Source organism: Leucoraja erinacea, chromosome 35 (genome assembly GCF_028641065.1).
Source record: "Leucoraja erinacea ecotype New England chromosome 35, Leri_hhj_1, whole genome shotgun sequence".
NCBI classification, from domain to species: domain Eukaryota; kingdom Metazoa; phylum Chordata; class Chondrichthyes; order Rajiformes; family Rajidae; genus Leucoraja; species Leucoraja erinaceus.
Window position 1 is genome coordinate 15,331,105 of NC_073411.1, and position 25,794 is coordinate 15,356,898.

The 25,794-nt window shown below is 42.9% G+C and overlaps 1 protein-coding gene across 1 annotated transcript; it reads right to left on the reverse strand.

The window, feature by feature from the left end:
* Positions 1-1,784: 1,784 nt before the first annotated feature.
* On the reverse strand, positions 1,785-23,464 carry mxd1 (MAX dimerization protein 1). Its single transcript, XM_055662487.1, has 7 exons — positions 23,392-23,464; positions 22,944-23,314; positions 21,169-21,262; positions 19,396-19,425; positions 9,309-9,423; positions 8,333-8,492; positions 1,785-7,629 (listed from the first exon to the last, which is right to left on the reverse strand). Exons 2-7 carry the CDS (start codon positions 23,014-23,016, stop codon positions 7,439-7,441), a joined length of 663 nt encoding a protein of 220 aa, XP_055518462.1. The 5' UTR covers positions 23,017-23,314; positions 23,392-23,464; the 3' UTR covers positions 1,785-7,438.
* Positions 23,465-25,794: the final 2,330 nt, after the last annotated feature.

The window sequence follows — 25,794 nt, forward strand, 5'->3', positions numbered from 1 at the left end:
CCTGCACTTCCTGACGTGGACAGAAAAGCAAGCAGCCAGTGAGAATCTGTCGCGGGAACAGGCACCTTGTTATTAATAGTAGGATTAGACAGAACCATCGTGGATTTATGAAAAGAAAAATCATTTTTGACAAATACGGGAATTAGAATGGATATGGGAATCATTTAGTGTGGCATATTTAGATTTTCAGAAGGCCTTTGCATAAGATTATTATGCAAAATTCAAGTACTGGTCTTGTGGCAGCACATTTGTCATAGAGTCATACAATGTGGAACAGTGTTCAGCCCAACTTGCCCACACCAGCCAACATGTCCCAGCTACCCTAGTCCCACCTGCATGTGCTTGGTCCATATCCCTCCAAACTTGTCCTATCCATGTACCTGTGTAACTGTTTCTTAAACGTTGGGTTAGTGAAGTTCAAGTTCACATTTATTGTCACATGCACCAACTATGGTACGTACGGTGATATTTGAGTTACCATACAGCCATACAAGTAAAGAACACAATAGACAATAGACTTTAACATGAACATCCATCACAGTGGAATCAACATTCCTCACTGTGATGGAAGGCAATAAAGTTCAGTCCCAGCCTCAACTACCTCCTCTGGCAGCTTGTTCCATACACCCACCACCCTTTGTGTGAAAAGTTACCCCTCGGATTCCTATTAAATCTTTTCCACTTCACCTTGAACCCATGTCCTCTGGTCCTCGATTCCCCTCCTCTGGGCAACAGACTCTGTGCATCTACCCGATCAATTCCTCCCATGATCAACTGGGCCAATAGGCAACTTTCTCACACTGAGGGTGGTGAATATATGAAACGAGCTGCCAAAGGAAGAGGTACAATCAGTAAGAGTTGCTTGGGTAAATGGAGTGAAAGGTCCCGGCACTGGCAGGTTGGAGTAATTTGGTAACCTCATCGGGGGGGGGGGGGGGGGGGAATGGGCGAGGTGGGCCAAAGGGCCGTTTCTGTGCTGTGTGGCTCTGTGGCTAGTGAGGTAAACTTTAACAAAGCAAAGAGTGACAACTTGAAGAAAGCAAATCCAAAAAATCATTTCAATTGGCTGCTTTTGGTGAGTATAACTGCAGGGGCTGTGTTAACTAACACACAGGGATGTAAACACTGTGTGCTTGACATGACAATATCAGGTACAACACAAGTGGGTGTAGTCTTCATAACTGCACAGTGACCCGTGAGGGACTGTAATGAGGTACTTGCCCTGGTGATGGATTTCTGTTGCAGCCTCTCATTACACCGCCAGGAAAACAAGTGTTAACCATGGATGAGGAAGCAATGAAGAACAGGCAGTTCCTCAATATGCAGCCCATCATTCTGTGCACTAGCTCGCCATTTCCTGTCCATTTTATACGTACAAATTTGCAGAAGTACATTTCAAATGGGATCTTACCTCTAGGAGATAGGCCTGTATTCCAGTGATTCAAAGATGGCTACAATTCAACGTCCGTTGGGAGGTTAATGTCCGAACCACTGCACCACCTCAGGTGCCTTTACCTGCCGCAGTCGTAGGGGGTGCAGGTTGTGAAGCTGGAGTAACTCAGTGGGATTGGCAGCATTTCTGGAGTAAAGGAATGGGTGACGTTTTGGGTCGAGGCCCTTCTTCAGGCTAAACTGCCTTGATTACACTAGGGATCTGGGAGAGGCATATTTTTGTCTGCATTGTATTGTGTTTTTATATATTGAACTACTTTTTGTTGCTTACTACTGAGTACTGAGTCATTGTGGAATGCAATCACTTCAAACAAATCACAGAGACAATTAAATAATGAAATAAATTGTGTTTTTAATTTTATACAACAGTTGAACAATACATTAAGTGTACATACACAGAAACATGTCTAACATACAGTTGCCCGAAACATGTTCTGCCTGGAATAAGAACCACTGTATGGTCTTGACAGAGGATAAGGTATTTGCCATAATCAGCATATGTAAAATAAGGAATTGTGTCCTCCCCCATTTCCACTGGGCCCCAAGTGGATGGTTTAATCCAATCAAGCGATGGCCAAAGAGGGTGTCACTGAAGGGACATTCAACCAGTTTGCCACACACACACACAAAAAGGAATCTTGATCAAAACAAAGTGCTGGAATAACTCAGCAGGCGAGGCAGCATTTGTGCAAGGAATGAATAAATGAAGTTTTGGGCAGAGACCCTTCTTCATAGTTTTTTGTTTTGTTTTTTAAAGCCCATGTCCTTCGTCAGCCCACCTAAAGTGCCGCCTGTTCACTCCCTCCACAGAGGGTGCCCAACCGCTGAGAGAACCCAGAACTTTATTTGGCATCGTTCTTTTCTATGGCTCAGCTAAAGAGCCAATGTTGAGAGTGGATGACGCTCCAACAGTGAGGAAAGTAGGCTCACTACCTGAAACGTCACCTATCCATGTTCTCCACAGATGCTGCCTGAACCGCTGAGTTACTCCAGCACTCTGCGAAACGTCACCTATCCATGTTCTCCACAGATGCTGCCTGAACTGCTGAGTTACTCCAGCACTCTGTGAAACATCACCTATCCATGTTCTCCACAGATGCTGCCTGAACCGCTGAGTTACTCCAGCACTCTGTGAAACGTCACCTATCCATGTTCTCCACAGATGCTGCCTGAACCGCTGAGTTACTCCAGCTTCTTGAGTCTATCATCGGCTACATATAGTTAGGACCAGGCCAATAGAAATTCCTTTGGTCAGACAGAGACACTGCTGGATATGGAGAAAATCTTCCCATTCAGGGGGTTCATGATACGAAATGTCAAAATTCTAAGTCAATCTACTCATCTTTTAAAATGAAAGCACACATCTGCCTTGTACATCCTTAATTTTACCGGTCCTGCACACGACCATGATGATTCTTCAAATGAACAGGCATTGAATAGCTGAAGGAACTGTTTAATCGCCAAACCAAAGGCAACGTTGAAATTATTCATAGTTTACCAAATTGTCAGGCATATAATAGAAGGAAATATCTAAAATAAACACATTAGAAGCAAGCAAGTAAACTGTGTCTGTGCTAATAGTGTCTGGAGGAAGTTAATATTTCCAGTGCCACTAATCTATTCCTCTCCAGTTTGCTTGTGCTAAAGCAGAACACCAGTCCATACAAACACTCTCCAGCACCAAGGGTTGCTTTACAAGTACATTTAAAGAATGTAATTCTGAGCATGTCAACTGCAAATGTTACGGGAACAAGGCCCCACAAAGTTTTAGAAAGTTTTATTGCTAGATGAAGTCCATGTGGAGCTGCTACCAATCACCATTGTTGCAGGGTATTTGTCACCAAATTACACACCATCACGGACAGCTAGTTGTGATTACAGGGGCAGCTTCTATATTGCAATCCGACATGGACATTTAAAATGGGGGAATGTTTGCATGTTTGTCCTCTTTAAGTTGCCGTCTCCTGCCTACCACCTGATGCACACTATGGAACACCGATTAGAACATTCACAATACAAGTGCCAAAAACAGAAACGGATTATGAAAGGCTGCGCCCCAGACTGCACAATAGCTACACTATGTAAGGCTTTTTTAGCCTACTAAAACTGGTAAAGCTCCACAATCACAGACAACATTTGGTAGTAACGCAACCATGTTACTGTCTCCCTAAGCAAAAACCAGCTCTTTATCAGGTACAGTCAGTGTTAAAAAGACAGACGGACAAACACAAAAGCTCAGATTAAATCTGGAGGACAGCGTGCAGAGGTGAGAAGGCACAATTTCACCTTGCTCATTTCATGATGCATGTCCAAGATATTCCTCACAAACAATACTCCAAGGTGTGGGTACTGCATTTTCAAAAGTGCTCAATTCAGAAACAAGGCAGGCAGGCTTTATAACTCCCCCCCCCCTCTCCCCTCTCATTTGCACTACAGATGAAATCATACTTTGGTGAGGGACAAGAATCACACTCCAATGACTTAGTAAATACAATTTGGAGCAACAAGGCATTGTTCCACTTCACATTTATTAACAGGCTTACCGACACTGCAACTTTATTTATACTGCATTTTGGTTGAGAATATTGAAAATGTATTATGTGGTTGTAGTCACATCTCATGGCATGACCTTCTCACCAGGGAGGGAGGTGGAACACACTGGGTATTCTTAGCACCCAGCCTCACAACTAAAGATTATGCCTGGTCTTTGAACATGTGTTTGCACCTTGAGAAGCGGTGTTGTACATTGAACTAGTGCTCTCGGCACAAACTTGTCATGTGGCACATCAGTGCCGATAAGCCCAGTAACAACTGTATAAAGAAGCACTTTTGATCGTTCGTTTAAATTTTGTCTTGTTAATCAACAATAAAATTGAGAAAATGATACAATTCCTTGTAAAAGAAAATCCATGCATACCGATAGTTAGTGAGGAAGATTAGTGCAAATGTAGAAGGGCTGGTGCATTCTACACACAATGAGAAATCACACTCACTCTAGAACAACGAGAAGTAAGATAAGAATTCCTAAACAAAGCTTGACATATTGATACAATGTACAGAATGCTCAGCATTCATTATGCATGACAGAGTACCAATTTTCAGTCTACAAATTACATTTATACAGATGCCAACAGCAAACGCACCTCTGGACTGAGTTTTTGCGCAAGTCACATGGCTCTCCTCACTAACTTGTGCAGTGGAACTGTGAAGGTGCAATTCATTGAGCTACAGCTGTGCGTGTGTGAGCAAGACTGACACTGCTGGGGATGGCGGTACACTTACAATCAGTGCTGGCATCTTCAGGTACTAGTGCAGGTAAAATTAGGAACAAAGAACTGAAGATGCTGATTTATACCAAAGATAGACACAAAGTGTGGAGTAACTGAGCGGGTCAGGTAGCATCTCTGGAGAAAAAGGATAGATGGTGTTTCAGGTCGGGACCATTCTTTGATTGAAGAAACACTTTGCAGGTAAAATTAATTTGTGTGGTGATCGGATAAAGCAGGTGGGTGGATAAAACCAGGGGAAGACAGATTGGGAGAGTTAGGAGAGGTGTTGGAAAGTGAACAAGCTCTACAAATAAGGTGCAACTCACTAACATTGGTGTGTATTCTCTAATTGCGAAAAGTTATTGTAAACAGGGTGCGGGGACGATCACTAAAACACCCGGCAGGCTTCGCTACAGCTACAGTTTCACTGCAGCCACAACTCCACGTACATCTATGACCACCTCTCGGAGGCAGCATTTCTCCCAGTGAGTTTGGCCTTGTATGTGCAGCCCTCGCCCAATACAGACAAGCCTCACATCCAGCACCAGACCCAACACTTCAGAGACACGAGGGTATGAAATGACACTGGTACCATTCCTATGGAGATCCAACTAAGGTTACAGAGTTATAGTCAAGACACTTTGTTCAGCTGCCTTCCTTGACTGATTTATAGTTCAGTAAAGTGATTTCCTGATACAGGCTGAAGTGTGAATCACGAATTCATAGCTGTAACAGATGTTTGCTGGTTGCTATGAGCAGATGGTGTCAGAGACACCTATTTGTACTTGTGCAAGTCGAAGTGTTCATTATTGAACTGTTGCCATTGGCAACACGAGGGTAAAAGTGGCCTGCCACTAAGTAAAATTACTGCCTCGTCTTCGGTGTGAGAAAGGGCAAGGTGTCTTCAAAACTACACCAAACCTTTGTACCAAATTATTTTCATTTTTTAACTTAGAGCTTATTTTGCCTTAATGGCCAGAAACTGCACTAGAACTGCAATGGACAGGAGCGCAAAAAGATAAAAACACACAATTTCAGTAATGCATGAACAGGTCGTTGTCAGATGGCCTTTCACCGGCCCCCCACTGAGTAGTAAGCAAAGGATTAGATTTCTTATTGAGGAACTGAACATGTAGAAAACGCATCATTCCCAAACAATTACGGGTTGGGGCAAATATTTCATAGTACACGTGGGCCAGGTAAGACAATCCAAATATATAACAATAACAAATAAGTAAATTAAAACAAGCTATGAAAAGTGTTAAAGAAAAACAAGAATGCCTCAAGTTTAAGACAAATGGAAGTGCTTGATGTTTACACTATTGAAGGAACCAATCTGTGGCCACCATCAGGTGCGTGTGCTGGCCTACATTAACTCACTGAATGAGAACACGATGGACTGTTCTAACATGCTGCTATTACCTCTCCAGCACGGTGGCAGGGTTGGAAACAGGTCAAGACTGATGTTATTTGAAAGAAATGTCAGCACAAGGCTGATGATTCAAGACTGCTTATCAGAAACTTAAAAAAAGCAAGCAGGGACCAACATCCTTTGCTGTTTATACTCCACACCCTTAAGATTATTTCACGATATAGAAAGACAAGTGACTCCAGTGAAATTCAACATGAGCCACTTAGACCATGGCTTCCTACAACAATACTGGAGGACAAAACAGACCTCAAACTGTCACACTTATTCAGACGACAAAACAAAACATTGTGTCTGAGAATCAACTTCAAATTAAATGTATAAGATTTATAGTGACCATAGAATTTAACTGCAGCATTATTTTCAAGACCCATGCTTTGGACTTGAATCTATTTTATAACACAGGTGACCCATGAAAAGTTCAAATGCAAAATGCTGCAGGTGCTGGGAATATTCCAGGGTTCATGGCAGAATGAGCCGAGCGACATTGTTTACGTCACCAAAGATGCCACCAGACCTGCTGCGTATTCCCAGCAACACCAGCATTTTGCTTTTGGGCGAGAATGCTCAGTGAATTCAAACAAATTACCTGAAACGTGCAATCAAAATTGACGGCTAAATATCCAGTTCCAATTTTTAGAATAATCCTCAGGGGCTAGCTGAAGCAGGTGTGAAGGCGTGGAGTGCATCCAGTACCAAATGATTGGGCAATATGGTGCCAGGAAGGTGGAATATCTAATGAAAACAATCAAATTGAAGTTTACCCATTACTGATATAGTAATTAAGACATATACTAGTGGACGCATGTTTGCTCTAGGGAGTAATGTTCAATTTGTGAAAATCACAAAGGAAGCCCTCAGACCACAAACTTGAAAATACGATCATACATAAACAACAGACTGCATTATTACTCAGTGCCCTTGGGCAAAATATGTTTGCAGGCTATTGGATTGTTCTCTTCCTGATCCAAGGATTTGTAAGTGAATCAAAATATAGTGCTGGTGGAGAGGGAGATGCTACAGTTTGAGAGGCAGGGATGAGTACTTATAAAAGCTAGACCAGCAAACAACAATGTGCCTTCAGAGTAAAACACACTCCATCCCTCTCCAAACCTCCCTTACTTTCTTAAAGTGATCGGTAGGTCCTTCACGGCAAATCTGAAGTACCAGGAAGCAATAAGCATGATGAATAAGAGAGAAAAATACATGTTGTGCTACAGAATACTAAGTCCAACCACAGAGTAGTAACTCATCATATGAAAGTACTATCCGATGGGACTGGATTCCTTTATAGGCGGGCAAGAGTTTTGTGAGGGGTTGGGAGCAATTTCATTCGCATGATGCCCGTGCTGAAGTATCCTTCGTCACTGCCGCTGCTCTTCACACTGATCTGCTCGTCAGAGTCACTCACACCACTATTGCTCCAATCCAGTTCTCTCGCCATGCCCTCAGTGCTTTCCACATCCACATCAATGTCTTCTGCAGGAGAAAACAAAAGATCACCAGAAGTAGTGAGAGCTTTGCACTTTGTTAATCATTTTATATTCCCATTCCATCTATTTAACTGCAAGTTTATATTGTTGAAATAAACCTTTGTGTTTTTTTTTTTAAACTTTGTAGAACACTGCTACTTATTTTTACAATATCCTTTAATTTACAGGAAATTTATGGTTTAACATGACAATGATTATCGAATGTACGCAGTGAAATGATCTGACCACACCCCCAGCCCCCAGACACAGTCCCATCTCACAGTGTTATCATCATCATTCACCATAACCAAGTGGTACAGTTCTTATATTACCAACATTCCCTAGATTCAGGAAATGTTTCATGAGATTAGAAAATAACAATGTAACTCCAATATTTAAAAGAGAGACCAAAAGTAGGATACTACAGCCCAATTAGCACAACCCAAAAACACAACTGGGCACAAGGCCATGTGACTCTATAAGCCTGTTCTGCTTTTCAATATGATCATAACTGACCATCCAGACCCAGCATCCCATATTGCATTCCACATACCCTGACCGGCAAATGGGTGAATGTTGGTCGGTGCGCACTCGGTATCTCGAAGGGCCTGTTCCCACACTGCATCTCTAAACTAAACACTGTACAAACAAACTCATTGGAAGAAGCACGTGATCTTGCAGTGAATGTTTGCTCTGGCTTTAGATATTACCTTGATCAGAGTCTGATCTCTCGGAAGAAACCGTTGATCCTATGCTATCCGTTCGCATCCTCTCAATGTTAAGCAGTTCCAGCTGCCGTTTTAGGTGACGTTGCTCTCGCTGTAGCTGATCTATCTGATGAAGAGCCCTCCTGTCACCTTCTTCAAGTGTCTAGAAGGAAACACAAATAACTGAAGGGCAAAAGAAAAAAACCCACACGTCCTGGGAATCAGAAATAAAAAGCCAAATACTGGAAATAGCTAATCAGGGAAGAGAGAAACAGAGGACATTCCAGGTTGGTGAGTTTTATCAGAACAAGGAATCGTTAGACATTGAGCATCATTTAGTTTGAAAGAGAAAGGGTGGCAAGAACAAAATTAAATTTTGTTATAGGTTGGAGACAAAGTGGAGATAGTGAAGCATTGATAAGTCATCTATTTGGAAACTAAAATATTTCTTACATTCGCTGACAAGTCAGGTGTCTGTTAAAAGAACATGAAATGAAGACATGCTCAGATAAATATCCCAACTTCAAGTGTTACAAGGATCCATTCATGTCAGCTAGTGGTACCTTAAGGTGTACTTTCACTCCATTGGTGGTGAAATACAGGATTTCTACTTGATCTTCACAAATCAAAATTTAAATGATGGTGGCAAGGCAAAGACTTCGAGATATCTCTCGTCAATATTCACTGCAAACATGTACTGGAGTAGCACTGAAAAAGTGCCGTGATATGGTCCACAATTCAATAAGAGCTGGAGGAAGTATACCATGCAATAAATGCCTTTGGAACCAATTTTGACTGTTGTCTTGAGGATAAAGGATATGTAAAAGTCCAAGAAACCTTGACTTTAGTTGCTAAAAACATATCTGATTGCAATGAAGTTTTATGAGATGTTATATTTAACACGCTAAAGGCCAATGGTGAATTAGCCAAGTTTTTCTGCAGAGCTAATGATGGTACAGAGTTTCTGCCTCCTGCTTACCTTGATATGTAACTTGGCCTTCATAAGTAAACTGAGTGTGGTATGCCTTGTACTCTCTGCTCCCACTGGTACCAATTCTTTCAAACGTCCCAAGCAAAGTCGCAGATGGGCTCGCCTGGTTAAACAAAAAAAGACACTAATTTAAATTTACAACACAGCAACTGATAGGAAAAGAAAACTCCAAAATACTGCACCTTTTAGATTGCTGATCAGGTAAAACTGCGACTCCATTCAACTTCACTTTAAACCTCTCCATCTTTAATCAGTTGAATTTCTTAAACTGGCTGATCATATTTCATGTATATATTTTTTAGGTTTATTATCATGTGTACTGAGGTAGAGTGCAAAGTTTTGTTTTACATGCTATCCAAAAAGATCAGATATACTACACATAAATACAATCAACTCAAACTAAAGTACAATAGATAGAACAAATGGGAAGATACAGAGCGCAGAATATCGTTCTCAACGTCATAGTGCAGCAGCTCCAGAGACAAAGTCCAACGTCCTCAATGGGGTAGAGGTGAGTTGCACGGTAGCCTAGCTTTTGGTGGGCCAATCTTGAGGTGTTACGAGGAAAGGAACATGTGGATATAAAACAGGAAGTTCCTTCATCAACTAGGGAATGTCAATATGTGAGATTGGCAAACAAAACCCAAAGGGCAGAGCTGCCATCAAGTCAACACTGTATTGGTAAATGGCTGCAAAATATAACCAAGGATCCAAGGGTTCAGAACTGTATGTTACTTCCAAACTCAATGTGTCAAAGTTGAGCAATGGCGACCTGTTCGCTTAGGAGGAACATTGTGAATGAAATAATAAATTCATGCAGACTCTGTAGATGGGGATATGGAGGCTTACATCAGCACTGCGGTGTCAGGTTGTTTCTCAGGTTCAAAGGGCCTACTGCTGATCCGACCCCATACATGAATCTGCCAGATGGGGAGCGACCCATAAAAGCAGGAAGGAACTGCAGAACTAGACCACGATGGGCTGAATTGGGTGTAAATATAGAACATAGAACAGCAGAGGAACAGGCCCTTTGGCCCACAATGTTTGTGCTGAACATGATGCCTAGTTGAACTGATCTCATCTGCTTGCACATGATCATACCACTCTATTCCATGTGCAAATAAAACCAGCCTTGCTAATCATGCTTTATGCCTCAGAATCTGCATACAAGGTGTGAATAAACAAGTTGTAGGAAGAAGGCCAGGATAACATGACACATTATTTCCCACAACCCCTGTGGACCACATGACACGTGCTCATTTTACTCCAGGCTCACCGTGTTACAGCTTATGGAACTCAAGCTAACAGAGTTAATTTGTGGAAATATCAGTCATGCAGCTGGTGCATTTGTTGACAAGTCAAAGTACAGGTAGGTACAGATCAAGTTGGATCGAATCACTTTGTTCCAAAACCTATTGCTAGGCTCCAGAAGCCTAATCATCTGGCCAAATACACCATATAAAATGATATCTTGAATTTATGCTACAATTTCAATATTGCTATCTTTAAAGTAATAAAATATTTTTTCTGAACATTGGAGTTTCAGATTGAATCAAAAACATGGCAACTGCCAGACAGTAAAGGCTGTGTAAACAGTATTGTTTAAATTACAATTTCTCAATGCTTTAAGTATTAGGCTCAACATCATCCCAACCACCAACAGGGCTGGCCATTTCGGCTGTGAAAGCTGCCTGTGCACAAAAATACTTCAGACTCTTCAACAAGAGGGCCAGTCAACTCAAGCCAATCTGCTATCTGAAGAAAAGTCCCAACCCTAAACGCCGTCTGTCCATTCCCACCACAGATGCTGCCTCACCAGCGAGATCAACCAGCACTATTTCAATCAAGATTCTAGCATCTCCAAACCCAGTCTTAATTTTTTTCCTACAAATTGTGGGCTACAATAACCATTTTTAGCACCTAATGGCAACACAAAGGTCCTGCCACCACAAACCGGGCAAGTCAGCTCCAGCTGGAAGGGCCAGCACTTCATCTCCTTCACCAACTGTTTCCCACATACCAAGTAACTCAATTAGTGGAATAATTCAGCCCATTGCATGCGTGCTGGGTCTTTGGTATTTAACAAATTCCTACACATTTCTTACAGTTAAGTATTCAGATTGTTTTTGAATATTATAGAATCTGCTCAAATCATCCTAATGCAGAACATTCTAGATAGCGCGTGTTCATCACTATTCAGATTAGCCTATAGTTATACCCACCAAGGTTCATTGAAATTCTTTCTTCCCATGAAGTTCAGCAGAAACAGAATACAGACAGCAATAAGAAATACGATTAGTGCAAAACAGCAGAGTGGTGCAAAAATTGTTGCCGACCTAAAGGAGTGCAAAAATACTAACAATAATGGAATGAGGTAGAGAACAAGTATGTGGAAGGGGGCACGAGAGAGTCTAATAGCATTGGGGAAAAAGCTGTTCTTAAGTCTGAACATTCAGGCTTTCAAGCTCCTGTATTTTCTCCCAAAAGGTAGAAGAGAGCAAAGAGAATGGCCATGGTGACAGGTGCCCTTCATGGGCCACCCAGCCATACTGATGAAATGCACAGTGAAGATAGACTGGATGGATGGAAGGAAGTGACAAGCTTTGGATGCTCTGGGCTGAGGAAGACCTTAACATTAAAAGGTACATTAATATTCTTACCCGATGTCTCTGGTTCTTTTGCAAATATAGCCTTTTGTGAGATGAGTACATTAAAGATACGGGCAAGAGCAGGCATATTTACTGAAATGGGGGGGAAGAAAGGGATAAAAAACGGATTCAGTCATGACTTGGTCTCATTTGCAGAGATTTACTGAACAAAATGAAGAGCTGGACACCTCAATGTTATGAGGATGGGGAATTCTTGTGAGCTCAAGGGGGAAAATAAAACAAAACTGTTAGGTCATTCATTCCTATTGACAGCGTGCGAACATCACGATCTGTGTCAACAACAATCAACTGCACATCCAATACAGTGTAGGAAGGAACTGCAAATGCTGGTTTACAACAAAGACAGACACAGACACACGGTGTGGAGTTTGTATGTTCTTCCTGTGACCATGTGGGTTGGTAGGCCTCTGTAAAATCGCCCATAATGGATGGAAAAGTGGGGAAACATAGAACAAGTGTGAACAGGTAATTGATGCTTAGGGCGTAACCATGCTGTATCTCTAAAATAAAGTAAAATAATTGTGCAATAGTAATTTCGGACAGGCTATCAATTGGACTAAAAGAAAACTTGGTTGTGTGATGTATCAAATTCCTCAGTTATAAATATTCTTAAGATCCTGTTTTGCAACATTCTATCTGAGGCTGGCATGAAACAAAACATTATTGAGGGTGTGTTCAGTAACTAGGAATGTCTACAACATCACAAGGAAAGTGACATAAACAATTCCCGCGGCCTTCTGCAGTTATAACATTTCTTAAATCTGCCATAACCTGAATAAGTAGGAAGGAACTGCAGATGCTGGTTTACACTGAAGATAGACACAAAATGCTGGAGTAACTCAGTGGAATAGGCAGCCTCTGGAGAAAAGGAATAGGTGATGTTTCGGTTTGAGAACCTTCTACCTGAATACCCAATTGTTCTAATTTTGTTTTCATTCAACATATTTCTTCTTGTCCTCATAGCTGATCAAATTTAGATTAGTCACATGGTTAAAAAAACCTCTTACAAGGTTAAAAAAAAAATTCAGAGAATAAAATATGATTTATAAACCCAATTAATAAAAGATTGTCTCAGCTAGTTGCAGATCAAGCAAGGAACTGGGCGTGTATTAGATTTGTGAACATGGGGCAGTATATCAGTAATCTCACAGAAAAGGGTCTTCTGGGGAAGAGTGATCATAATGCAATACAATAAAACTTTATTCATCCCAGGAGGGTTATCCCAGAAGGTTATTTCACTGCACATCTTGTATGTGTATGTGACAAATAGACTTGGCTTGAGGAGGGAAATTGGTCTTATGAAGTATGTTGAGAGCAAAAGTAAACAGTTTTAAACAGTCTCAAATAAAGAAATTAAGTAAAAATATTAAAATCAATTGGGAAATTAGTTTAAAAATGGGCGGACAGTGAAGACATTTTAGAATTGTGAAATATTCTATACGATCAGATATACTATTGTGATATAAAGATTTCACAGGAAATGTAATCCATCCAAGGCTTACAAAAGTTATTAAGGATGGCATTACATCAAAATAAAGACTTCATCGAGATGCAAGAACAATATTTTGACTGAGAACCAAAAATATTTCAGAAAACAGGAAAGGATGACTTAAAAAAGATATAGAGGAAACGAGGCAGGTGTAAACCAGCACATAAGATTCACATACTTTTAGAAAAAATATTATTGTGTTTTATACAAGTGAGAGTTTCTTTGTACCCGAGGCAGGGTTATAAAAATAAATGACAAATATGTTCAACTAATTTTATATAGAATACAAAAATCAGAAATTGTTAGAAACACTCAATTTTGTTAGAATCTATGAAGGGAGAAAAAAATGATCAACAAGGAGAAACATTAATTGTCTCTCTGCCCAAAAATGCTACCTAATCTGCTAAGTATTTCCCAGTATAATGTTTTTATTTACTATGTACACCAAAACATTTAATCAAGGAGAAAGAGTGCAAGTGACCTAAAACCACGATAATACCAGGGGATAAAGTACTAGTCAAGCTATTGATAAATATCTGGCCAGAGAGTCTGTAACTAGGTTCTAAAATAGGGAGTGCAATTGATTGTCATTTTCTAAAATTTATTTTAAGATTGTGCAAAGCTTACAATACACTGAACAGCAAAGATACCATTTTACTAGCCACATAGGACAAATAAAAGATAACTGCAGATCAGTTTGACAGATGTATAGAAAATGTTGAAATCTATGAAGAGATAACAGAGCAGAAAGCAGCACTATGTTGATCCTGCCCAAGCTATATGAACAGAAATAATGTTTAATAAACTTAGGGTTTTTAAATAAACGATGATGTAGTTAGCAGGGCAGATAAAAGGACAGTTTGGTTTTCAAACAAACAAACAACTCCCTTCACCAACCCAACAATCAGACTGAAGAATGGTCCCGATCCGAAATATAATCTATCCATGTTCTCCAGAGATGCTGCCCGACTTGCTTTGTGCAAACCAGCATTCGCAATTCCCCGTTTTTATCACCGGTACAGAATTGTCACAAGGTTTGCAGCAATTCCAAACCCCCTTGAAAGGGCTGTTAAAGCTACTTGTTCCTGCAATGCTGATAGCCCACAGTGAAATAATTTTAAAAATGGTTACAAAAGAAAATAAAAATGCCTCCACAACAATGCCCTAGATCCCGATTGTTTTCTAGCAAACACAACTCAGACCCAATGGATGCACGAGACAACATTCTCCTGTCCACAGCATCTGAATAGCTCAATGTTCCAAAGCGGGCAAAATATCATAGGATCAGTCCTCCAGATAACATCCGTCATTTATCTGCTCTCCGGCTGAATTTATGAACGATTCCAATTATGTCAGATTGTGTTTAGCAATGCCTGCCTCTAACATTTACAACTAAACCGAGCTGCTGTGTTTATTCAAGACTTGTTGAAGATTTTCATAATCATTACAAATGTTCTTTTGGATTCTAGTTTCAAGCAGCACCGCCCATTTACTTGCAAAACCTACAGACATTTAAAGCCTTGAATGCGTCCGAGTGACCCATAGGTGTCCGTTTTCACTTTCCCGCTACAATTCACACAAGGCTCAAATGTTTCTCCATAAAAAACGTTTTTTAGCCAAGCACAGAATTAGAATGGCTTTGAAAACAGTGGGAACAAATGGCATTGGCAGCACCAGCCAAATATTAGCATCCATTCAAGCACGATTAGATATGTGCAGAGGGCAAACACCATTATATATCATAAAATAAAACATTTATTACTGCTCTTTAAATATAATAAAAAATCTAAACAGATAAGATGGGATGATGGGAAACAAGTGACACGTGTGCAACATTTGAGGTGGCTCCAAAGAACACATAAATGGAAATTTGTCAGTGCAGCAGACACTGGACTATGCTAACTCCAGATGAAAGCTTTCAGTATTCAAATTGTCTTTAGCCGGCAGATAGCACTTTCCTCGTTGTCACCTTCCCCTCAGCTAACAATGATCCATTCTACATTTCCTATATCATCGTCTGCTTTGATCTGTCGTTTTCACACCTTACCTTTCCACATATCTCTAGTTTCCCTCTCCCTGACAGTCTCAAGAAGGGTCTGAGTTACACAAAATGCTGGAGTAACTCAGCGGGACAGGCAGCATCTCTGGAGAGAAGGAATGGGTGACGTTTCAGGTCAGGGGAGTGGGCGGGAGATAGAATGTAGTCGTAGACAGTAAGACTAATGGGAGAACTAGGAAGGGGGAGGGGGATGGGGATGGAGAGAGAGGGAAAGCAATGATAAATCGGCTTAGTAATAAGCACGAGTGGATGATTGTGGTGGATTGCTCTTGTGATTGGAAGCCTATGACCAGCAGAGTATCATAGGGTAGAAACAACAAACTGTAGATGCTGGTTTACAAAAGAAGACAGAGTACTGGAGTAACTCAGCAGGTCTGCGACACAATAGACAATAGGTGCAGGAGTAGGCCATTCGGCCCTTTGAGCCAGCACCGCCATTCAATGTGATCATGGCTGATCATCCACCATTAATATCCCCATATCCCCTGACTCCGCTATCCTTAAGAGTTCAATCTAACATGGATAGGTGAACTTTTGGGTTGGGACCGTTCTTCAAAGTACCACGGGGATTGGTGTGGCGACTATTGTTCTTTGCCAATACAGTAATGATTTAGATGTGGAAATGGAAGTTTTGAATCATAAGTTCTTTTCTTTTCTTCGGTATTCACCAAGGAGAAGGATATTGAATTATGCGAGGCAAGGGAAACAAGTAGAGTAGCTATGGAAACTATGAGATTCAAAGAAGAGGAAGTACTGACACCTTTGAAAAATATAAAAGTGCATAAGTCTCCAGGTCCTGACAGGATATTCCCTAAGACATTGAGGGAAGTTAGTGTAGAAAAAGCAGGGGCTATAATAGAAATATTTCAAATGTCATTAGAAACGGGAATGGTGCCGGAGGATTGGCGTACTGGGCATGTTGTTCCATTGTTTAAAAAGGGTTCCAAGAGTAAACCTAGCAATTATAGACCTGTTAGTTTGACGTCAGTGGTGGGCAAATTAATGGAAAGGATACTTAGAGATAATATATATAAGCATCTGGATAAACAGGGTCTGATTAGGAACAGTCAATATGGATTTGTGCCTGGAAGGTCATGTTTGACTAATCTTCTTGAATTTTTTGAAGTGGTTACTAGGGACATTGATGAGGGTAAAGCGGTGGATGTTGTCTATATGGACTTCAGTAAGGCCTTTGACAAGGTTCCACATGGAAGGTTGATTACGAAGGTTCAATTGTTGGGTATTAATGGTGGAGTAGCAAGATGGATTCAACAGTGGCTGAATTGGAGATGCCAGAGAGTAATGGTGGATGGCTGTTTGTCAGGTTGGAGGCCGGTGACTAGTGGGGTGCCTCGGGGATCTGTGTTGGGTCCACTGTTGTTTGTCATATACATCAATGATCTGGATGATGGTGTGGTAAATTGGATTAGTAAGTATGCAGATGATACTAAGATAGGTGGTGTTGTGGATAATGAAGTAGATTTTTAAAGTCTATAGAGAGATTTAGGCCATTTGGAAGAGTGGGCTGAAAGATGGCAGATGGAGTTTAATGCTGATAAGTGTGAGGTGCTACATCTTGGCAGGACAAATCAAAATAGGACGTACATGGTAAATGGTAGCGAATTGAGGAATGTAGTTAACAGAGGGATCTAGGAAAACTGTGCACAGTTCCCTGAAGATGGAATCTCATGTAAATAGGGTGGTAAAGAAAGCTTTTGGTGTGCTGGCCTTTATAAATCAGAGCATTGAGTATAGAAGTTGGGATGTAATGTTAAAATTGTACAAGGCATTGGTGAGGTCAATTCTGGAGTATGGTGTTCAATTTTGGTCGCCAAATTATAGGAAAGATGTCAACAAAATAGAGAGAGTACAGAGGAGATTTACTAGAATGTTGCCTGGGTTTCAGCAACTAAGTTACAGAGAAAGGTTGAACAAGTTAGGTCTTTATTCTTTGGAGAGCAGAAGGTTAAGTGGGGACTTGATAGAGGTCTTTAAAATGATGAGAGGGATAGACAGAGTTGACGTGGATAAGCTTTTTCCATTGAGAGTAGGGAAGATTCAAACAAGAGGACATGATTTGAGAATTAAGGGACAGAAATTTAGGGGCAACATGAGGGGGAACTTCTTTACTCAGAGAGTGGTAGCTGTGTGGAATAAGCTTCCAATGGAAGTAGTGGAGGCAGGTTCGATTTTATCATTTAAAAATAAATTGGATAGGTATATGGACGGGAAAGGAATGGAGGGTTATGGTCTGGGTGCAGGTAGATGGGACTAGGGGATGGAGTTGGGACTCCGTAGATGGGACTTCGGCACGGACTAGAAGGGCTGAGATGGCTTGTTTCCGTGCTGTAATTGCTATATGGTTATATGGTTTAGAGATGCCATAAAAATCAGTCGTGCTGATGATTGTGCAGAGGGTAATCTAAGGCAACAGAATGATATTAATCAACTGGTAAATTGACCAGTCCTTGACAGATGGAATTTAACCTTGATATGTGCAAGATTATGTATTTTAAGCAGCCTAATAAAAGTAGGACATATTATGAATGGTAGAGGCAAGGGAGTGTTGAGGTATAAAAGGAACGGTGCGGTTAAGTCCAAAGATCCCCAGTACAGGTACATTGGATGAAGAAGGCCATGGGATGCTTGCTTTCATTGTGGTACAATCTTGTAAAACTTTGGTTAGGCCACAGCTGGAATAGTGTGTTCAGTTCTGGTCACCGCCATAGGAAGGATGTGACTGTACTGGAGAAGGTTCAGAGGAGATTCCTAGGATGGAATGTTTCAGTTATAAGAGCTGAGCTGAGGAGATTGAGGGAGAGAACCATATATAGGTATTCAAAATTATAGGGCATTGATAGGGCCAAAAGTAAGAACATTCCATGGCAGAATAGTCTAAGACCAGAGGTTTAAGGTCCAAGTGTTACAGGAAATTTGAGGAAGGATTTTCCATCTAGAGCAGTTGCATTTGGAGAGCATTGGTTGGGGTGGTGGTGAAGGCAGGTATTCTAACATTTAACATAGAAAATAGGTGCAGGAGTAGGCCATTCGGCCCTTCGATCCTGCACCACCATTCAATATGATCATGGCTAATCATCCAACTCAATATCCTGTACCTGCTTTCTCTCCATACCCCCTGATCCCTTTAGCCACAAGGGCCACATCTAACTCCCTCTTAAATATAGCCAATGAACTGGCCTCAACTACATTCTGTGGCAGAGAATTCCAGAGATTCACCACTCTCTGTGTGTAAAAAATGCTTTTCTCATCTCAGTCCTAAAAGATTTCCCCTTTATCCTTAAACTGTGACCGCTTGTTCTGGACTTTCCCAACATTGGGAACAATCTTCCTGCATCTAGCCAATCCAACCCCTTAAGAATTTTGTAAGTTTCTATAAGATCCCCCCTCAATCTTCTACATTCTAGCGAGTACAAGCCGAGTCTATCCAGTCTTTCTTCATATGAAAGTCCTGACATCCCAGGAATCAGTCTAGTGAACTTTCTCTGTACTCCCTCTATGGCAAGAATGTCCTTCCTGAGATTAGGAGACCAAAACTGCACACAATACTCCAGGTGTGGTCTCACCAAGACCCTGTACAACTGCAGTAGAACATCCCTGCTCCTATTTAAGAAGCATTCAGACCAAAACTTCTGCAAGTAGACAACAAACCAAGTCCTAGTAAGTGGGATTAGTATAGATAGGTACTTGATAGCAGGCATGTTCATGGAGGGCTGAAGGACCCTTGGCCTGCTATATGAATTTTGATTCTACATTACAGAATACTAAACATACGGTCACAAGAACATTTAAGTTATCACATCATACATCATACACACACATTTTATAGCTTCAGCCTACCTGTTTTTTTCCATTTCATTGTGCGTTGACCTGAAAAAAAATTGAGCATGGATTAGAATTCATTTAATTTAAAGGGAAAAAAAGGCAAATTTGCAACCAAATATCAAATTGGAAATACGGACGCACAATCTGATTAAGTTGTACTGCCGAGGATCGTAAGTGCCTTTGACCAAGCCATTTTGATTGAGAACCTACCAACAAAAGTGTTTTGCATTTTGTCAAAAGATTTCCCTTCAGCTGGTAATCTACAAGCTTCAAGTCATTCTGGCAGAAAATGATTACCAATACCGCAAAAAACACAAAATACTGTCACATAACTGGTAAACAATTCACCATTCAGCTCTAGCAATATAATGCCAACCCCTCTGCCCACAAACAAACTTTTTTTTCCAAACCTTATTTCCCCCTCAGTCAAATAAATGCCACAGTTTTGTTGGAAAAGGACAGTTTTATTGAAATCCACCAAATAACAGGCATTCCGATTTGCACAAGAGCAGCAGCAAAATTTAAATATCAACCAAGTGCATTGGGACCCAACCCTGTGAGCGGAGTGCCCACATGGCTGGCAGAACACTGCTTCCAAACAATTTTCAATGTACAAATACCACCTTTAAAACCCACCAACTTTGTGCCATTTTGTTGATAAAGAAAAGGTTCTCTACAAGGCGCTAATGGCAGTTCTTTTTGCAGAATATGGGGCATTTGGTGGAACAAAGAGGAAAATAAAAATGAGCCACAAGAGCCTACAGCATGCCACATGCTATCAACGGTACTCAAAAATCAAGGGCTCGTTTGTTGAACTGTGGCACGGTGTCTCAAATTTGGCAAGAAACAGTTGACTCAAGTCTCCAAGAAAATAACCGTGCTCTTTCCTTTAAGGCCAAGTTCAATTTCAAATTTGAGCTCTGCATACATATCCAAAGATAACAAAATCTGCTACTCAACTTGATACTGCTCTGTCACTTTGAAATTTAAACCTGGCAAAAGCAAGTTGGTTTATGATTTTATCCCTTCATTCACAACAAAGGTCAGTAAACAACTAATCAGATGAGTATACCCAGAAACAAACTCCCCAAAACACTTTTAAGAACAATTCCAGACACATTAGTCATCCCTTATTTAATAATGTTAGCAAATGTTAATTTGTTTTCATTGAGACTAGGTTTCCACAGGTCAAAAATTGACCCACAATGCAACAGGTACTTGGACCGTTTCCAGACCAAATACCACATTAATTTTATCTTCAATAAAACACACACGCACTCAAAGAAAAATTTAATGGTCAATTTAGTTTAAATAGTGAAAAATACTTGCAACATGATTCTTAACAAACAAGCTTGTTAAGGTTCAGTGCAAGCCATGTACACACTGTTTCCATAACCCTGTTTACAAACAGACAAACTTCAATAATCACTGAGAAAGCAGATTTCACTGCTGATTAATCAAACTCGCTCCACCAGTGTCACCCTTCGTCCCAGGACTGGAACTGGGTGGATAAATAAACCACAGAATTAATACAGGAAGAGCTGGACTAGTTTTAAAATATAGCATACAAATTGGCTAAATCCAAGAGTAATACTTATTGCATACAGAATGATTAATATTATCGATTCTGCAAACGTGCAAGAAACAAAGTGATCTATGCACCTTTGAGAAAATAGCCTTAATCCCCAGATATATGGGGGCAAGCTGTGGAATCATATACGGGGAGAACAGGTAGGGGATTTTGGAATCTAGCCACGAGCCTGCCAGCCAACCACATCCAGCCTTTACCTGCTCCCTGCATTCTTCTTGCTTTTGCTTTTTCTTTTGCTGCCAGAGTCCTCGCTTCTGTCGGGCAGGAGTGCTGCATAACCATGCTCAGCCTCTGTACAGGGTAAGAGAACAACTCAGGCAGAGTGACCGCACACTACCCTCACCCACTCCAACTCCTTCTCTCTACACACCTCTAGTCCCAGCTCTCCATTACACCAATGTATCTTATCTCTCCCCACAGCTGACACTTCCCCATCCCCATTGACAGCGCTCGCCCTCAACTCCCTCTTGCTCAGAAAAAAAGATACATTTGCTATAGATAGCCACAAAGATTCACCAATTTGGCTCCTAGGCTGACAGGTGTGTCATACTTCGAGACACTAGAGCACAGATGCCGAGCCTCCACAGGTGAAGAGGTGTCCTCATCGAAACACATGACATTCCTAAAATGCCCACGGTATAAATACAGGAATTATGTCCTTTGGTCCAGAAGTACAGAGCTAGGGGTCATGGAGTCAAAATAGAGGTTGACTATTTTGGACTGATATGTGTAGAATTTTCTTTACTCAAAAAGGATGATAAATCTTTGGCTTAGTCTATCTAGGGGTCTCTAAAGGCTGTACAATGTTTTCAAAATAGATATCAATAAACTATGTTAGAATTAAAGGATATGGAGACAGCATAGGAAACCTGTAATTGATAGATTGGGCTAGGGTGGAGGGTTGGCAAACTGGCCTATTCCTGTTTATATTCTTATTGTCTCCCTCCACACACTACTTCCAACTCCACAACTGGACATTTTTACATTCCTCTCCATTCCACTCACTTTTGATCAGCACACTCCCCACGCCTTCCTCCCCAATTACACCCCACTCTCAACCATTCCCCCAACTCTTGCCCACCCCATTCTTGCCCCTTTCCCCTCCTCCCCATCCCTAATTGCACCCAACTCTGCCATTCACCAACTCTTACCCCTTCTATTATTTGCCCCCTCTCCGCCCCCCAATGTCTCCACTTTCAATCAACCCCCCCCCAAACTCGCTCCATTACCTACCCCATTCTCTCAATTGCCTCCTCCTCATGCGTTCCTGACTCTCGATCACCCCACCCTTCGGTGTAGTTGCCTACTGCCTCACTCACCCCCTGCCCCCCTCACTCACCCCCTGTCCCCCTCCTCACCCCCCGCCCCCTCACCCATGTCCCCCTCGCTCATCATCCCCTGCCCCCCTCGCCCATCACCCCTCCCCCTCACTCACCCCCTGTCCCCCCTCACTCCCCCCCTGCCCCCCTCGCCCATCACCCCCCTGTCCCCCTCACTCACCCCCTGCCCCCCTCCCTCACTCACCCCCTGCCCCCCCTCACTCACCCTCACCCCCCCTGCCTCACCCTCGCCTGCCCCCCTCGACCATCACCCCCTGCCCCCCTCACCCCCTGTCCCCCCCTCGTCCCCATCGCCACTCACTCCCCCTGCCCCCCTCACTCACCCCTGCCCCCCTCACTCACCCCCCTGCCCCCCTCCCATCACCCCCCTGTCCCCCTCACTCACCCCCCATCACCCCTCTGCCCCCCCCTCGTCACCCCCTCCCCCGCCCATCACTCACCCCCTGCCCCCCCGCCCATCACTCACCCCCTGCCCCCCTCACTCACCCCCTGCCCCCCTCATTCACCCTCTGCCCCCCTCGACCATCACCCCCTGCCCCCCTCACTCACCCCCTGCCCCCCTCCCCTCACTCACCCCTGCCCCCCTCGCACCCACTGCCTACCCACAGTGCCCGGACGCCGGGTTTGTTTACCTCGCTCCCGCCGCTCCAAGTAGTGCGCGGCCTCGATCAGCCGCTCGATGTTGATGAGCTGCACGGCGGTCATGGTGCGGCTGCGGCTTGCCCGTGTTTATCCTCCTCTACCCCGTGCCCCGTCCACCAACGTCTACCCCGTGCCCCGTCCACCAACGTCTACCCCCGTGCCCCGTCCACCACCGTCTACCCCGGTGCCCCGTCCACCAACGTCTACCCCGGTGCCGCGTCCACTAATATCTACCCCGGTGCCCCGTCCACCAACGTCTACCCCGGTGCCGCGTCCACCAACGTCTACCCGGTGCCCCGTCCACTACTATCTACCCCGGTGCCGCGTCCACTAATATCTACCCCGGTGCCGCGTCCACTATCTACCCGGTGCCCCGTCCACCAACGTCTACCCCGTGCCCCGTCCACCAACTATCTACCCCGGTGCCCCGTCCACTACTATCTACCCCGGTGCCCGGGACGACTGAAGGTACACAGCAAAGATCAGTTCCTTCTTAAACACGACTGAAGGAGTCGCGGCCGCGCGCCCAGACCGGCCCCCGCCCCGCCCCCACCTGCTGGCCATTGGCTGTGCCCGTTCCTGGGCCCGCCCTCACCCACTGCCCATTGGTCACGCCACGCCCCTGTCCCGCTGCCCGTCACTAGTCACGTGGCACCGCCCGCGTGAGACCTTTTCAAAACAAGAGGGCTGGTCCCGCCCCTGCCGTTCCCGCTGCCGATTGGCCGGCCCGACTGTCCGTCAATGCGGACCACGTGCTGCGGCCGTTGGCCATGACGTAATGTTGCTCGCTGTCAGAGCGAGTAATGTGTGACATGCGCAGTGAAACGCACCCCCCCACACAGAGACTGTACAGGAGGAGGCCATTCAGCCCTTCCAGCCAGCACCATCAATGGCTGATTATCCACAATCAGTACCCCGTCCCTGCCATATCCCTTGATTCCGATAGCCCTAAAAGCTAAATCTAAATCTCTTGAAAGCATTCAGTGAATTGGCCTCCACTGCCATCTGTGGCAGAGAATTCCAGATTGACAACTCTGAGTGGAAAGGGTTTTCCTCAACTTCGTCCTAAATGGCCGACCCCTTATTCTTAAACTGTGACCTCTGGTTCTGGACTTCCCCAACATAGGGAACATTTTTCCTGCATCTAGCCTTTCCAATCCTCTAAGAATTTTATATGTCAAAATAAAGGACTGCCTGCTGCTTCAGGCAAGAATAAAGAACTTCTCATTGAGGATGGCCATACTTCAGAATTCTACCCCAGAGAGATCATAGAATATGTTCAAGGCAAAGATCGAAAGATTTTAAATTCTAAGTATTAAACTATGGCCAAATACAGGCAGGCGAGACTAGTGTAGATGTGACATCTTGGTCAGTGTAGCCAAGTTAGGACACAGGACCTGTTGTTGTGTGGTATCACTACGGATATAAGTCCAGAAGGAAGAGAGTGGGGAAATAGTGTTGAGTGCATGATTGGATCAGCAAGATCCAAACCGACCAAAGGAACAGCAGGCTTGAAGGATTGGTTGGCCTACTGCTGCTTCTTGCGAAAATGGTTACGGCAAAGGAGGCATGTCCATCTAGTATATACTCCTCTGCAGCTAGTCACACTCCCTTATCCTCTTTCTGCAGCTCTACTAATTACTTGTCAGCTCCCTTTGGAATACTACAATCTACCTCCACAACCGATCCTGGCAGTGCATTCAAGTCCTTAACCACTCGCTGTGTAAAATAATTTCCTTTGTGTTGCTTTTGTCAATCACCTTCAATTTGTACTCAACGTTTGAACGCCTCTGACAAAGGGGAAGGAATCGCTCTGTGGTTGTCCATAACTGTCATCGTTTTAAACAATCCTCTTGAATCGATTCCCTCACAATCTTCCCTGTAACAAGAGCACAACGCCAGCTTCCCCATTCCGTCCATAGTCACTCATCGCTGAAACGATTTTGATAAATCTCCTCTACAAACTCTGGAAAGGCTTTGGAACTTCTCCAAATTATGAGTAGAGTTCCAGTTGTGGTTGAACCCAGTATTTTATACACAACCCAAATGACTTTCTTGCTCTTGGACTCTGTGAAGCCCAGGACCCTGCAATAAATTTGTTATCACTTGCTTATTATGCCTAGCCACCATCTAGAATTATGCACACATATCCACAGTTAGCTTCCTTTGAGAATATGCTTTTGTTTACACTGCTTTTTCTCATTCTTCCAACTTCAATGTATCGTTAAATTTAATCTGCCATCTATTGGCACAATCCATTCCCCTGCCTTTTATTTTTTACTATTAATGTCATGATTTTCTCATGATCAAAAGCAATTGTTTATGCAATAAAGGGGATGAGGGCAGTCACACAAGAATGAGGAACGTATAGGGTTGTGAATGGCTGTTTCAAAAGTCAGCCTAGAAACATACCAATCAGAAGACCACTCAGTAATATTGTAATTGTAACCTCAGCTCTGCATTCCCATCTAGCCACAGTAACCGTACAACACCAGCTCTAACATCTCCGCCCGCCCCCAAACACAAGAGGCCAAATGCCCCTTGTCTATCCTGCAAGTATCTGATTTGTACTGAAACAACTGCTGATAAGAAGTTTTTAAGAAGGAACTGTAGATGCTGGAAAATAGGTAGACAAAAATGCTGGAGAAACTCAGTGGGTGAGGCAGCATCTATGGAGCGAAGGAAATAGGCAACCCATCAACAAATAGTCACCTATTTCCTTCGCTCCATAGATGCTGCCTCACCCGCTGAGTTTCTCCAGCATTTTTGTCTACCGCTGATAAGAAGTTTGTTCGGTTGTCTCTCATTCAAGCTATGAGCATTTCACATTTTCAGCAGCAG